The 12,937-nt window shown below is 44.1% G+C and overlaps 2 protein-coding genes across 4 annotated transcripts in view; one reads left to right on the top strand and one right to left on the bottom strand.

The window, feature by feature from the left end:
* ELP1 (elongator acetyltransferase complex subunit 1) overlaps positions 1-12,923 on the bottom strand; it is a 90,172-nt gene extending 77,249 nt beyond the window's left edge. For 2 of the 3 annotated variants that reach the window (XM_056569725.1, XM_056569737.1), the window contains exons 1-4: positions 12,762-12,923; positions 9,607-9,773; positions 8,209-8,361; positions 5,729-5,810 (exon numbers count right to left, since the gene is read on the bottom strand). In XM_056569725.1, coding sequence (XP_056425700.1) covers positions 5,729-5,810; positions 8,209-8,361; positions 9,607-9,756 — 385 coding nt within the window. In that variant the 5' untranslated portion in view covers positions 9,757-9,773; positions 12,762-12,923. The remainder of the gene's footprint in view (positions 1-5,728; positions 5,811-8,208; positions 8,362-9,606; positions 9,774-12,761) is intronic. The other variant, XM_056569730.1, reaches the window with a different exon arrangement.
* Positions 12,804-12,937, top strand: part of TBC1D2 (TBC1 domain family member 2) — a 74,749-nt gene continuing 74,615 nt past the window's right edge. Inside the window, exon 1 of the mRNA XM_056569765.1 lies at positions 12,804-12,867. The gene's annotated coding sequence lies outside the window, so the exon portion shown is untranslated. The remainder of the gene's footprint in view (positions 12,868-12,937) is intronic.

Below are 12,937 nucleotides of genomic sequence, written 5' to 3'. Positions count from 1 at the left end.
CTGTTTTGTGGGGTCTTGGCTTGTTCAAATTTTTGCGAATTCGCTTATTTTGACTAAATGGGATATTGGTATGCCACTATTTTAAGTAACCATTGTCAAATGCCAAATAGCTATTTGAATCTACTTGCTTGAAATGGGTTGCGGTAATGATTTCTTCACTCTTATTGCTGATTTCTAAGTCTAGAAATTCTATTTCCTTGGAGTGCTTTAATGTTAGTTTAATCCCCCAGTCATTGTGGTTGATGTTTTCTATAAAGGGTTGAATGAGGTGAGGGGGCCCTTTTCATATCAGGAAGAGGTCATCGATATAGCATCGATAGACTATCACATAGTCCTTGTATAGTGTCTGAGATGTTATGAATTTCTCTTTCAAGGCCCCCATCACCAAATTAGCGAATGTCATAACTGAAGTAGTTGTTGGTTAGGATAGTACGGAGACAGTAAAGATCGAACTCTTTTTGATTAGGGGGTATCAAGATGTCATTTTCTAAGGTGTTCCTGATGCAGTTGAGGCCAATATTGTGCTTGATATTAGAGTAAAGTGCAGTGGCGTCCAGTGTGATGCATCTTCTTCCCGTTTCAGGGGACGTAGAAGTTTGATCAAGTCATCAGAGCTTTTCAAGAAGTTTGACATTCTTGGAGAATGAGATTCAGATAGTGTGATATTTGTGATGCGAGACTGTTTATACCTGCAATGATGGATCGTACGGGTGGGTTAGTAGTGTTCTTGTGAATTTTTGGAAGGTGGTAGTAAAGAGGATTATTGATGAATAGAAAGCATTTTTCATTTTGTTGATGATTTTCTGACTTAGAGCCTGTTCCAGCATGTCCTGTAGTTTTTCTTATAGTGGGGGAAAAGGATTAAGGTCTAATTTGTAGTAGTACTCTGGATCATTCAGGATGTTCTTCTTTGTGGTAATCTTCATAGTATGACAAGTCCCCCACCTTTGTCAGCGGGTCTGATTACTATGTTTTCATGCTCTTAAATCTTTTAGGGCACATTGTTCCGATCTTGTAAGCCTTCCTTCTTTATGGGTTTTGGTGGCTGTTGTTGGTAAATGCTTCAGTTCCTTCGCCATAAGATCGTGGAAGGTCTTAATCAGGTGCCCTTGACTGTGTATGGGATAGAACTTTGATTTATTCTTTATAGGGGGGGGTGTTTTCCCTCCACAGGATTCGCTTCTGCGTGTCAGCTTCCATGTGAACTGGTGAAGATCCATAAATATGGTAAAATCATTGGGTTTGTAGCTAATTTGGTGATGGAGCCCTTCGAAGAGAAATTCATAACATCTCAGACACTATACAAGGACCATGTGATAGTCTATCGATGCTATATCGACGACCTCTTCCTGATATGGAAAGGGTCCCCTCACCTCATCCAACCCTTCATAGAAAACATCAACCACAATGACTGGGGGATTAAACTAACATTAAAGCACTCCAGTGAGGAGATAGAATTTCTAGACTGAGAAATCATTACTGCATTTCAAGCAAGTAGATTTGAATAGCTATTTGGCATTTGACAGTGGTCACTTCAAAAATTGGCGTACCAATGTCCCATTTAGTCAATATAAGCGAATTCGCAAAAATTTGAACAAGCCAAGACCCTACAAAACAGATTCAAAGCAAAAGGATACTCGGAAGCCCTCCTAAAAGAAGCCTATGAAAAAAACCAGAAAGCTAACCCAAGAAGAATGCCTCAAACCTAAAGAACCCCAAACCATGCCCACTGATGCCACAAAAAATGTCAGTCTAAACTTCATCACCACTTACAACTGTGCACAAAACGCCATCCGCACAGCATTCAGGAAACATTGGCACATTTTTGCAATCTCCAAATACAGAAGCTAGACACATAAAAACACATATAAAAAGAATATGCATGAGCCAGTGTGTAACATATATAAGCATTATTTTTTTCTGTGATATAACAGGTACACTTTAAATATCTTCTGATACACTAAGATTGAACAACATAGTGAAGGTTGCAAGTGAACCTTTTATATGAACCAACTAATATCATGTGGTTCCCCAACGGCTGACAAATGCATATGCATATATTGTGCACTAGTGGAGAATGCGTTGTCCAGCGCCGGAGTCCGTGCTCCATCTGTCCGGGTGGGGTGAGCTGGTTAGACTAATTTTCTCTTCCATTGTGCACTAGTGGCAGCAGTGATTTAACAGCAAAAAGTAGATTTTTATGCTTACCATAAAATCTCTTTTTCTCGGAGGATCCATTGGGGGACACAAAAACCATGGGTATATGCTGCTGCCACTAGGAGGCTGACAATAGACAACAAAAGAAAGTCGGCCCCTCCCAGCAGGATATACCCGTCCACAGAAACCTAAGCTAATCAGTTTAGTCCTAGAACAGTAGGAGAGGACCAACAGGTAAAGAAAAAAAACAGTAACTGTTCGAGGAAACCACAGAATAAAATTAACTGAAACCACCCTCGGAAATGTAACCAAACTAGGAACACCAGAACAAATGGGTGGGTGTTGTGTCCCCCAATGGATCCTCCGTGAATGATTTTACGGTAAGCATAAAAATCCACCTTTCTCGATTGGCTCAATTGGGGGACACAGAAACCGTGGGACGTACCAAAGCAGTCCACGGGGTGGGCAAAAAATTTAAGCAACTTAGGTGGAAGGCTGGACCACAGCCGCCTGCAACACCTTGCGGCCCATACCAGCATCAGCGGATGCAAAGGTATGTACCTGGTAAAACTTCGTAAATGTGTGTAAGGACAACCAGGTGGCCGCCTTACAAATGTGCAAGGCCGAAGCCCTGTTGTGGAGAGCCCAGAAGGCCCCGACAGAACAAGTGTAATGAGCTAAGACCCTGAAAGGAGGAGTCTTCCCCTTGCTTCCAAGCTTCCAAAATGGCAAAAAAAATCCACGTGAAATGGTCGCCTTCGAAGCAGGAAGACCATTATGAAGACCCTCTGTAAGGACAAAAAAGAAGTCACTCTGGCGAAAAGAAGTAGTGACTGAAAGGTAAATCCGAACAGCCCGTACCACATCAAGACCATGAAGCAAACGTTCCCTGGGATGAAATGGAGCAGGACAAAAGGACGGAAGGACGATGTCCTCATTTAGGTGAAAGGCGGAGATCACCTTAGGCAAAAAGTGGAGACCCAGTAAAAGGAAGCGCAGTGAGAGATTTCTTGGAAGCGGCATCAGCGTCCCAGGTCTTGAGCCACATGGAATGATGAAGTGGCACTAGATGAAGTGCCACTACCCATGCAGAAGCAAAGGTAGGAAGTAAAGATGAATCTGCTGCTTCAAAGGCAAAGTTTGCCAGATTTTCAATGCTCTTGTCCGCCAGGTCCTTAAAGGGTGCTGCATCTGCCAAAGGCAGAGTAGTCGCCTTTGGAAGCCGGGAAACCAGAGATGTCCATCTTGCAAGTAGGTCCTGGGGAAAGGAAACTGTGCCTGAACCTTCTTAGTCCATTGAAAGCGCTTGTCAGGATGCTTCCATGCTGTGTCCAGTAAGGTGTCAAATTCAGCATGAGAGCTGAAAACCTTAGGAGAGGGACGGCTGGGTCCAAAGTTCCTGGGTCCTTTAGGTGAAAGGTGTCCCTGATGGCTGAGACCAAGTTGTCTACCATGTCAGACATGCCGCTTCGGTCCTCTGAGTCAGAAGCAGAACCTGACGAGAGTGGGAGCGTGGGAGCGGGTGGAGGCAGCTTTGGATGAAGGCGAAACGGACCTGGTACGCATATCTGGAGACCTAGGATGGCGACCAGGAGAGTGGCCCTTAGAAGAGGTGCCTTTTCAGGGTGCTGGGGAAGGGGAGCGAGACCTATGAGGAGAGCGCCTATTATGGCTTCCAGACTCTGGAGACGAGCCATAGAAGAAACCCCTAGGGTGCTTGTGAGAGTGCCTGGAGGGCTGGCGTAAGAAAGACCTCTCTAAAGCGGTCACCACGGAACGGGAGACCTGCGCCAAGTCGTAAACAGACTGGGAGAGGGAAGACACTCATTCCGGAGGGAGAGCAGAGCCCACAGGTTTTGGTGGAACATCCTGGGAAGATACACCAGGAGTGCAGGGGCATGCAGTGGCAAGAAGGACAAGTGGGTTCAGCAGAACCACAAGGCATTTTTATTTTGCATCCCATACAGGCCTAATAGGTGACCAGAGCCGCAGGGACCTGCCTGAAGGGGGGGAAGGGTCAGCTCTGGGTTTGGACATAGTGAAGAAGTACTCAGGAGAGACAGAGAGAGACAGAGAGAGAGAGGGAGAGAGAGGGAGGGCTAGACCAATGAGAAGGAGGGGGCAGGACTAGCACCAGCCAGGCTCTCATTGGTTCAAGTGAACCCTGCAGCGCGCATACCACGCTGATAGGTAGTTAAACAAAAAACCCCAATACGCGTGCTGAAGTGCTGTAGGGCCGGAATCCCCTGAATGCCGTGTATACTAAAGAAAGTGCAGCCGAGAGAAAGGAGAGCAGTCGGCCGTTTGCGAACAGCGCAGCCAACAGAGAACAGAAGCTCCGGCACCCCAGTCGCATCGAATAAGGATGAAGCCAATGCAAAAATATGCTGGGCGTATGCGCACAAAGCAGGCGCCGAGCTGTGCTGTGAGAATGCCCTTAATAATGTAAAAAACAGATATTGAAATGTCCTGCACCACTGTTTCTGTCCCCAATGTCAGAAAGGCCAAGCAGGAGACTGTCCCCAGAGTTAATAAAAAGGACTGGGCTCCAAATAGGGGGGCTACAGAGGTTTTGAATCCTGAGAAGGGCTAGAAACCTGAAAGGGAGATAAATACTCACCTTGTCCTTAGAAAACTTACCTAATGAAGCCTTCAGTCAGCTAGTAAACACCTGGATCATGCAGGGCTGAAACAGCAAGACGAGCAGAGAAGGTAGGAGGACCCAGACCCAGAGGTAAAACCCCAGGCGCTGACTGGTGGGGAGAAGGGGTTGACAGTACATGACTAGATGCCTGTTCCCCTTCTTTGCAAATAGGGAAACAGTGAGACCTGAGACCCCACCTAAAAAGAGAGAAATAAAAGGGAGAAAAAATTATAACTATACATCCCTAAACTCAAAAAATGAGAGCTCCAGACCTGTGTCGGCCTCCTACTGACACTAAGCTAAAACTGATTAGCTCAGGTGCCTGTGGGCGGGTATATCCAGCTGGAAGGGGCTGACTTTTCTTGTTGCCTAGTGTCAGCCTGCTAGTGGCAGCAGCATATACCCATGGTCTGTGTCCCCCCAACGGAGCCAATTGAGAAACCTGGACTTAGTACTAGGGTCAAAATCACATCAATGGAAGCTGACACTTGGGGAAAAACAATGCTTATGGGCCATAATATTACAGGGGTTATCCCTCAAAATATTTGTGAAATGTGTCCATGCTGTCTAATAAAATTTAAAAAAAGCCTCTACTTACCTCCCTCACAGCCTCTGCACTTCCCAGAACTGCAGACAATACATCACATTGCCGATAAGCCAATCGCTGGCTGCAGCGGTGTGCTGTTTGCGACAGTAATTGGTTTAGTGGCAATGTAGAACTAAAAGGTAACCAGCTGTTGACCATGACTACATTACAAATTATATAAGGAGAAAGCCATGAGACGTCACCATACCCAGTAACTTCTTTCAAATGTATTGATGTCTATACTGTGGAAAAAGCACAAGCTTCTGTGTCATGACCAGGCTGAAATCAAAAGTGAGTAAAGTATCATGACTATTCCCCATCTCAATACAGCAGAACAGTACCTGTTATAAGGAGAACAAGTTCCTGATCAGGACTCCAACTCATAGTAACAATACCACTATCCACACTGCCAACACATTCCAGCTGTAAGGTAAAACAAAATATTAGTACATGAGTGTCCAAAATATTACCTAGGCTTTAGAAAAATGAATATTATTTCAGAAACCATGAATCAACTTAGGTACTTATTGTAGTTTATTATAACTTCTTTGATACAAATAACATGTAAAGTCTTCTGCCTATCCCTTTATTGTCCAGTCAAATAAAATCAAGAAAAATCCATTTATAAGTTTTGAGCCTCACCAATAAGCTCTATTAGCTCTAGTGGTTTCCTGTTTAGAATCTTTATTCACCTGCCCGGCGCCTGGAACTTCATGTCCTGGGCGTTGGGCTGTACAATTTACACATCCCTGATCAATATCAGCTGGTTCAATGCCAGCTGATGGTCTCATTGCCAAGCTATCATTCAAGACACGTCGTGATGGGTAAAAACTGTCTCAAGACCTTCCCAACCTAATTGTTGCAAAACATAATTATTGCGTTTGTTAAAGGAAAAACTCCAGCATGTACCAATGTATCCCCAATCCTATCGTGCGCTAGTCAACAAGCCCCATTCATGCTGAGAACCAGGGGGCCGTGCGGGAGATCGCTGGGAGCCCCATCGGTCGGACCCCCCGTGAACGTTACACCTTCTCTTTATTCTGTATGTCCATATGGCTAAAATGATACCCAACCTATATAGGTTTGATTTTGTCTTACTTCTGTTTAAATGATAACTTTTTGCATGAAAAAGTTAAAGCTTTATAAAAGTTGGGTATCGTTTTAACCGTATGGTCCTACAGAATAAATATAAGGTGTAATTTTTAACGAAAAGTGCACTGCGTAGAATCAGAAGCCCCCAAATATTCTGTTTTCACTGTAGATTTTGTGGTGAAATTGAGGTCATTACAAAGTGAAATTGATGTCGCAAAAAAACAAGCCCTCATATGGGTCTTTAGGTGGAAAATCAGTCATAGGTGAGAGGAGGGGCTTGGAACACTCAATAAGAAGAGGCATCTGCGGGCACGAGATTTATTTACATTTTTTCTTGGTCATGCAAGCTGCATCACTGGGACAACATATACAGCTCTACTGCCCTGCTCAACCTCTGTATACAGCTGCCAGCAGTTTAACTAGCTCAGAACTGCTGACAGATCCTCTGAGAAAAAAAATATATAGGGAGCATTAAAGGGGTACTCCAGTGGAAAACGATTTTTTTCAAATCAACTGGTGCTAGAAAGTTAAACAGATTTGTAAATAACTTCTATTAAAAACATTAACCCTACCAGTACTTATCAGCTGCTGTATGCTCCACAGGAAGTGGTGAAGTTCTTTTCAGTCTGACCACAGTGCTCTCTGCTGCCACCTCTGACTGTGTCAGGAACTGTCCATAGCAGGAGCAAATCCCCATAGCAAACCTCTCCTGCTGTGGACAGTTCCTGAAACAGACAGAGGTGGCAGCAGAGACCACTATGGTCAGACTGAAAAGAACTACACAACTTCCTCTCAAGCATACAGCATAAGATTTATTTAACAGAAGTAATTTACAAATCTGTTCAACTTTTTAGCACCAGTCGATTTGACAAAGAAAAAAAAATCAATTCGTTTTTTCACCGGAGTACCCCTTTAAAAGGTATTTTCCAGGATTAGAAAAACGCTGCTTCTATCTGGCAAAAATAGCACTACTCCTGCCCACAGGTTGTGTCTGGTATTGCGAATGGGACTTAGATGCAATAATACACATAACCTGTGGACAGGTGTGGTGATATTTTAGCAAAAAAGCAGCATTTTGTAATCCTGGACAACCACTTTAATTAAAAATATAAGAATAAATCGTCATAAATTAGTCTTCACATCCTATTAGGATATGTTCCTATCACAGTTGAGCTATATGCTCCTATACAGTTTATGCAAAGAGTAATTTGCTGCCAAAAAAAATTAAATTCTAAAGTTAAAACGTCAGACAGCAAATAAGAAAAATGCAGCAAATATAAAGATGTTCTGCTCTGAGCCTATGGGAGACAGACACCATAGTATGCCTATACAGTGGTATCCATTAGAAAATCCTCTTAAAGTACACCTCTGACAAACACTAAAATCACAGCGATAAAGCAAAATAACTGTATACATTCAACAATCAATCCAGCAAACTACGCAAACACATATATTGCATTAAAGGGGTTATCCAGGATTAGAAAAATAGAGCAAATTTCTTTTTCAATATCTGTCCTCAGGTTATGTATGTTATTGCAGCTCAGTTCTATTGAAGTGAATGGAGCCAAGCTGTAATACCACACACAGCCTGAACAAAGTTGTGGCGCAGTTTTTTTTTTTAATAAATCAGCTTAGAGTAAATCAGGATAGAGTTTTTGTAATCCTGGATAACCCCTTTAAGATACAGGACTGTAGGTAGATTTTAAATGCAGCAATATATACCAATTACCTGGCCAGTGTTCAGATTATACAGGATGACATCACCTGTGGCAGTGGCAATGCACACAGACTCCTGATCAGGAACGTCTTGTATCCCAACAACCTGACCACTTCCATCCTCTGGTAGAAAATTCTCAACTGTTAAAGAAACATCTCTAATGATCTGGAAAATAAAGATATGCATATAGGTCAATTATAATGGCAGTGCTCACAATGACAAATACAATACTTGTTAAGTTTTAAAAGGGTATTCCCAAATCACATTGGTGTCTCAACGACATTTACACACTGTCACCACAGCAGAACTATATTGATGTTATGTGTACCATATTGGGGGGGCTTCACAGATGTATAGTGTTACTGGTAAATACATGAATATGGGATTAGAGGTGCCTGCAGCCAGGTGGGGACACGGGGTGTTTCCGGGAACTGTAATGACCCAGTAGGGCTGGAGGTATATCGCAATTGAACCACAATTTCTGCAAATTGCAATATAACGATATGGCCTCCCCGGAAAATTTGCCATTACCTCCTGTGTGCGGCGATGAGGTCTATAGCAGGCCACCGCTGAAATTCAAATGTTAAGTCAGTATTTCCCAACCAGCGTGCCTGCAGATGTTGTGAAACTACAACACCCAGCATGCCCAGACAGTCAGTCAAAGTCTAGTTGGTTGGGAAACACTGTGCTAAAACATAACAAAAACCTGATGCTCACCTAGCCCGGGTCCCCGTCTGTCTGCTGCAGATCAGATTCTCCTCCATGGGGTCCCCCTATCTTCTCCGTGCTCCTGGTGTCTTCTGTGCATCCTTCTTCACATACAGGCAGGACCTTACAGGCTCAGTCAATCAGTGGCCGCAGCGGTGTCATGTCTCAGATCAGTTATTGGCTGAGCCTGTAAGGTCCTGTAAGTGCAATCTGCTACCAATGGCAGACCTTAGGGGGACTGGGGCTAGGTAAGCATCAGTTTTTTCCTATTCCCCTCATGCCCTGGCACAACAGTAATGGGCGTTAGACATGAAATGGGGGAGAAGTGACGTGTGGGGGAATGGATGTGACATGTGTGGGATGAGGTGTCACATGGGGATTGATGTGAAACAGGGGGGGGATAGACATGAAACAGGGTAGATGTTAAATGGGGGTGTGGAAATGAAATGGGGGATAGAAATTAAATGGGGGATATGTTAAATGGGGGTGTGGACATGAAATAGGGGAGATGTGAAATGGGGGAGTGGACAAGTTGTGCAGCCCCTTACCCAGATAAGTATGCAGAGCTGCACAATTGCCCTGTTTGCTCCATAAAGAATAATGCAACAACAGGGAAATGCTAAGAAAAGCACATAGTGGGTTAATGTATTTTCTGATATCACTTCTTACAGAGTGATTTTCCGTAGTTAAGGAATCAGTTACCTGCTCTGTATTAGGGTCCAACTCTACAAAGCCATAGCTTGATCCAATCAAAACAGTTCCAGTGTCAGTATGCACAGCGATACATTGTGGAGTGCCAATACCCTGAGCTGAGCCACAGTGCACAGACTTCAATAATTTCAGGTTCCGCATATTGAATTAGAACAGATCTGTAGGGGAACAAAATAAAAAATCAATAAATGAAGACAGTGATTTCCAACAGTTTTTTCCCTTCCGATACCCGTGGAAGCCCATTCCAAAAATGGTATCCCCCCCATATCAGCGACATGTTTGTATTTAATAGCTGTTGTTGTTATTTCAATAGTATATGCTTTTCTTTACCCAATATCCTATCCCCAGGCCCCCCTGATCCTCTCACTCCTATGTACACAGTGTGACCGCACCAGCAAAATAGTGAGGGCAGCTCTGGTGTATAATACCAGATGTAACGCAGGATCGGTTAAGGATAAATAATGTAATGTATGTACATAGTGACTTCACCAGCAGAATAGTGAGCGCAGCTATAGAGTACAGCAAATGTTCCTCCTGATCCCGAGTTACATTCTATATTATACTTCAAAGCTGTAATGAATATTCTGCTGGTGGGAACACTGTGTACAATTACATTACTTTGTAATGTACATACACAGTGACTCCTCACCAGCAGAGTAGTGACTGCAGCCCTGGGAGTATAAAACAATCTCTCATTGGGCTCCTTCCCAGGCTTTCTTGTCAGCAGTATGGTGCAACAGCGCTCTCTTCACTCCTGGCTGATCTGCGCTGGTGGCAACATGAAGATCGGGTCAATTTAAAGTGTACCTGTCCTCAACAAAAACTTTTAATATAATTTAGATACTGTAATACTATTATATGTATATTTGTAATATACATTGGTTAGAACATTTTTTTTTTATATTTTTGTCCTTGCAGCGGGGCTCTGTGCACCGGAGGACAAGCGGGGCTCTATGCACTGCGGCTCTATGACACACCCTCAGCTCACTCATCAGGATGACTGACAAGCCAGGAGCCTGTACAGAGCCCCGCTTGTGCACAGTGCACAGAGCCCCGCTTGTGCACAGTGCACAGAGCCCCGCTTGTGCACAGAGCCCCGCTTGTGCACAGAGCCCCGCTTGTGCACAGAGCCCCGCTTGTGCACAGAGCCCCGCTTGTGCACAGAGCCCCGCTTGTGCACAGAGCCCCGCTTGTGCACAGAGCCCCGCTTGTCCTCAGTGCACAGAGCCCCGCTTGTCCTCAGTGCACAGAGCCCCGCTTGTCCTCAGTGCACAGAGCCCCGCTTGTCCTCAGTGCACAGAGCCCCGCTTGTCCTCAGTGCACAGAGCCCCGCTTGTCCTCAGTGCACAGAGCCCCGCTTGTCCTCAGTGCACAGAGCCCCGCTTGTCCTCAGTGCACAGAGCCCCGCTTGTCCTCAGGGTACAGAGCCCCGCTTGTCCTCAGTGCACAGAGCCCCGCTTGTCCTCAGTGCACAGAGCCCCGCTTGTCCTCAGGATACAGAGCCCCGCTTGACCTCAGGGTACAGAGCCCCGCTTGACCTCAGGGTACAGAGCCCCGCTTGTCCTCAGGGTACAGAGCCCCGCTTGTCCTCAGGGTACAGAGCCCCGCTTGTCCTCAGTGCACAGAGCCCCGCTTGTTCACCCTCACTTCCTGTATTTGGACTCCTCACAGGCAATAGCTGCAGGGACAGCATTTTTTTCCAACCATAAATATACACTTTTTTTTTAACCAATGTATATTACAAATATATATATAATGTTATTATCTACATAATATAAAAAGTTTTTGTTGATGACAGGTACATTTTAAGAGGGAGATTCATCAAGACCTGTGCTGAGCATAAGTTGACCAGTTGCCAATAGCAACCAATCAGATTGCTTCTTTTATTTTCAGAGGCCTTTTCAAAAATAAAAGAAGTGATCTCACTGTTTGCTATGGGCAACTGGGCAACTATTCCTCTGCACAAGTTTTCATGAATTTCATGCCTGCACACCACAAGAGACTGGTGTTCTGCCAAAATAGTAAACCTTGCAAGATGTCCCCCTATCTCCCATGGTGTCACAGTCATTAGTGTCCCCTCATCTCCCTGTGTCCCAGTCATTAGTGTCCCGTGTCACAGTCAATAGTGTCCCCTCATCTCCACCTGTGTCACAGTCATTAGTGTCCCCTCATCTTCCCCAGTCTCAGTCATTAGTGTCCCCTTATCTTTAAAAAACAAAAACAAAAAACAAACGCAGGCAAGTAAAACATTTTTTAAAGATTGACGCCATTAAGGAATTTTCAGTCACAATGGCAACCTGGCGACTAGGATTTGTAAAGCCCTGCTCTAGAAATTCCAAACGGTGGAATTTATAGTTTTTTTGTTGGCTTTTGTCGCATTTGTCCTGCGCAGTCAATTTTTGCACTTTTTTTTGTGCAACAAACAAAATAGATCAAAATCCAAATTCTTCTATTTCAGGTAATTATTTAGTAAGTAAAGTGTATTGGTAACAAATTTACTATATGCGGCTTTTCTAAAAGTGCCAAATATCGAGTGTAAATGGCTAAGTAAGCCCAGACTACACAGAAAAAAAGCTCTGACTAGAAAATATTTTAATTGAGCCAAAGTTATCAAAAGCCATGCACCAAAATGATAACGTTAGCGCAAAGACGACAAAAAATAAAAATAAAAATCTACACAAATTGCTTTCCAGAATAGGAATTGATTAATACCCCTCATAGAGCTTATTTCCAGCAGCCAGTGTGCTTCACCCTTCTCAATCTGTAGGGGTCTCCGCACACAGACCACTGCCCATCCAAACATTTGACTTTAGCGCGGTCATCCCACTGGAGCACAACCACCTGACTATGGGGGCTGAACATCTATTATCATTGTACAATGGATATTCACTGTCTAGTCAGATGCAATTCCTGTACATCAGGAAAGAGAAGGGCTGGCACAGGTGGGCAGTGGTGGCATAGAAATATTAAGACGGTAAGCATACTAAAATATTATTTATTACATCTACATAACTATCTTCACACAGAGCATTGCCAACTGAGAACAACTCTTCTACTGAACACATCCTGAGCAACAAAGGACATGGTAACACAGCGCCGCCCATTGTAACGTCCAGCACATGTACTACAAGCCGCACATACTCTACCTGTCCACGTTTCCTTGTTGTACCACACTGTGACAGCAGCGCTCGGCTCAGCATTAAGACGTCAATGCGGAATGCTGCTATGTTTTCTGTCTACTACTAAGGAGCGGTATGTCTAGGGAGGAAGACATGTTTCTGGTGATCAAAACTCTATGTCTACTACATGAATATCCACCCTA

The sequence above is a fragment of the Hyla sarda genome, chromosome 1 (genome assembly GCF_029499605.1).
Source record: "Hyla sarda isolate aHylSar1 chromosome 1, aHylSar1.hap1, whole genome shotgun sequence".
NCBI classification, from domain to species: Eukaryota; Metazoa; Chordata; class Amphibia; order Anura; family Hylidae; genus Hyla; species Hyla sarda.
This window is presented reverse-complemented; position numbering and strand designations above follow the sequence as displayed.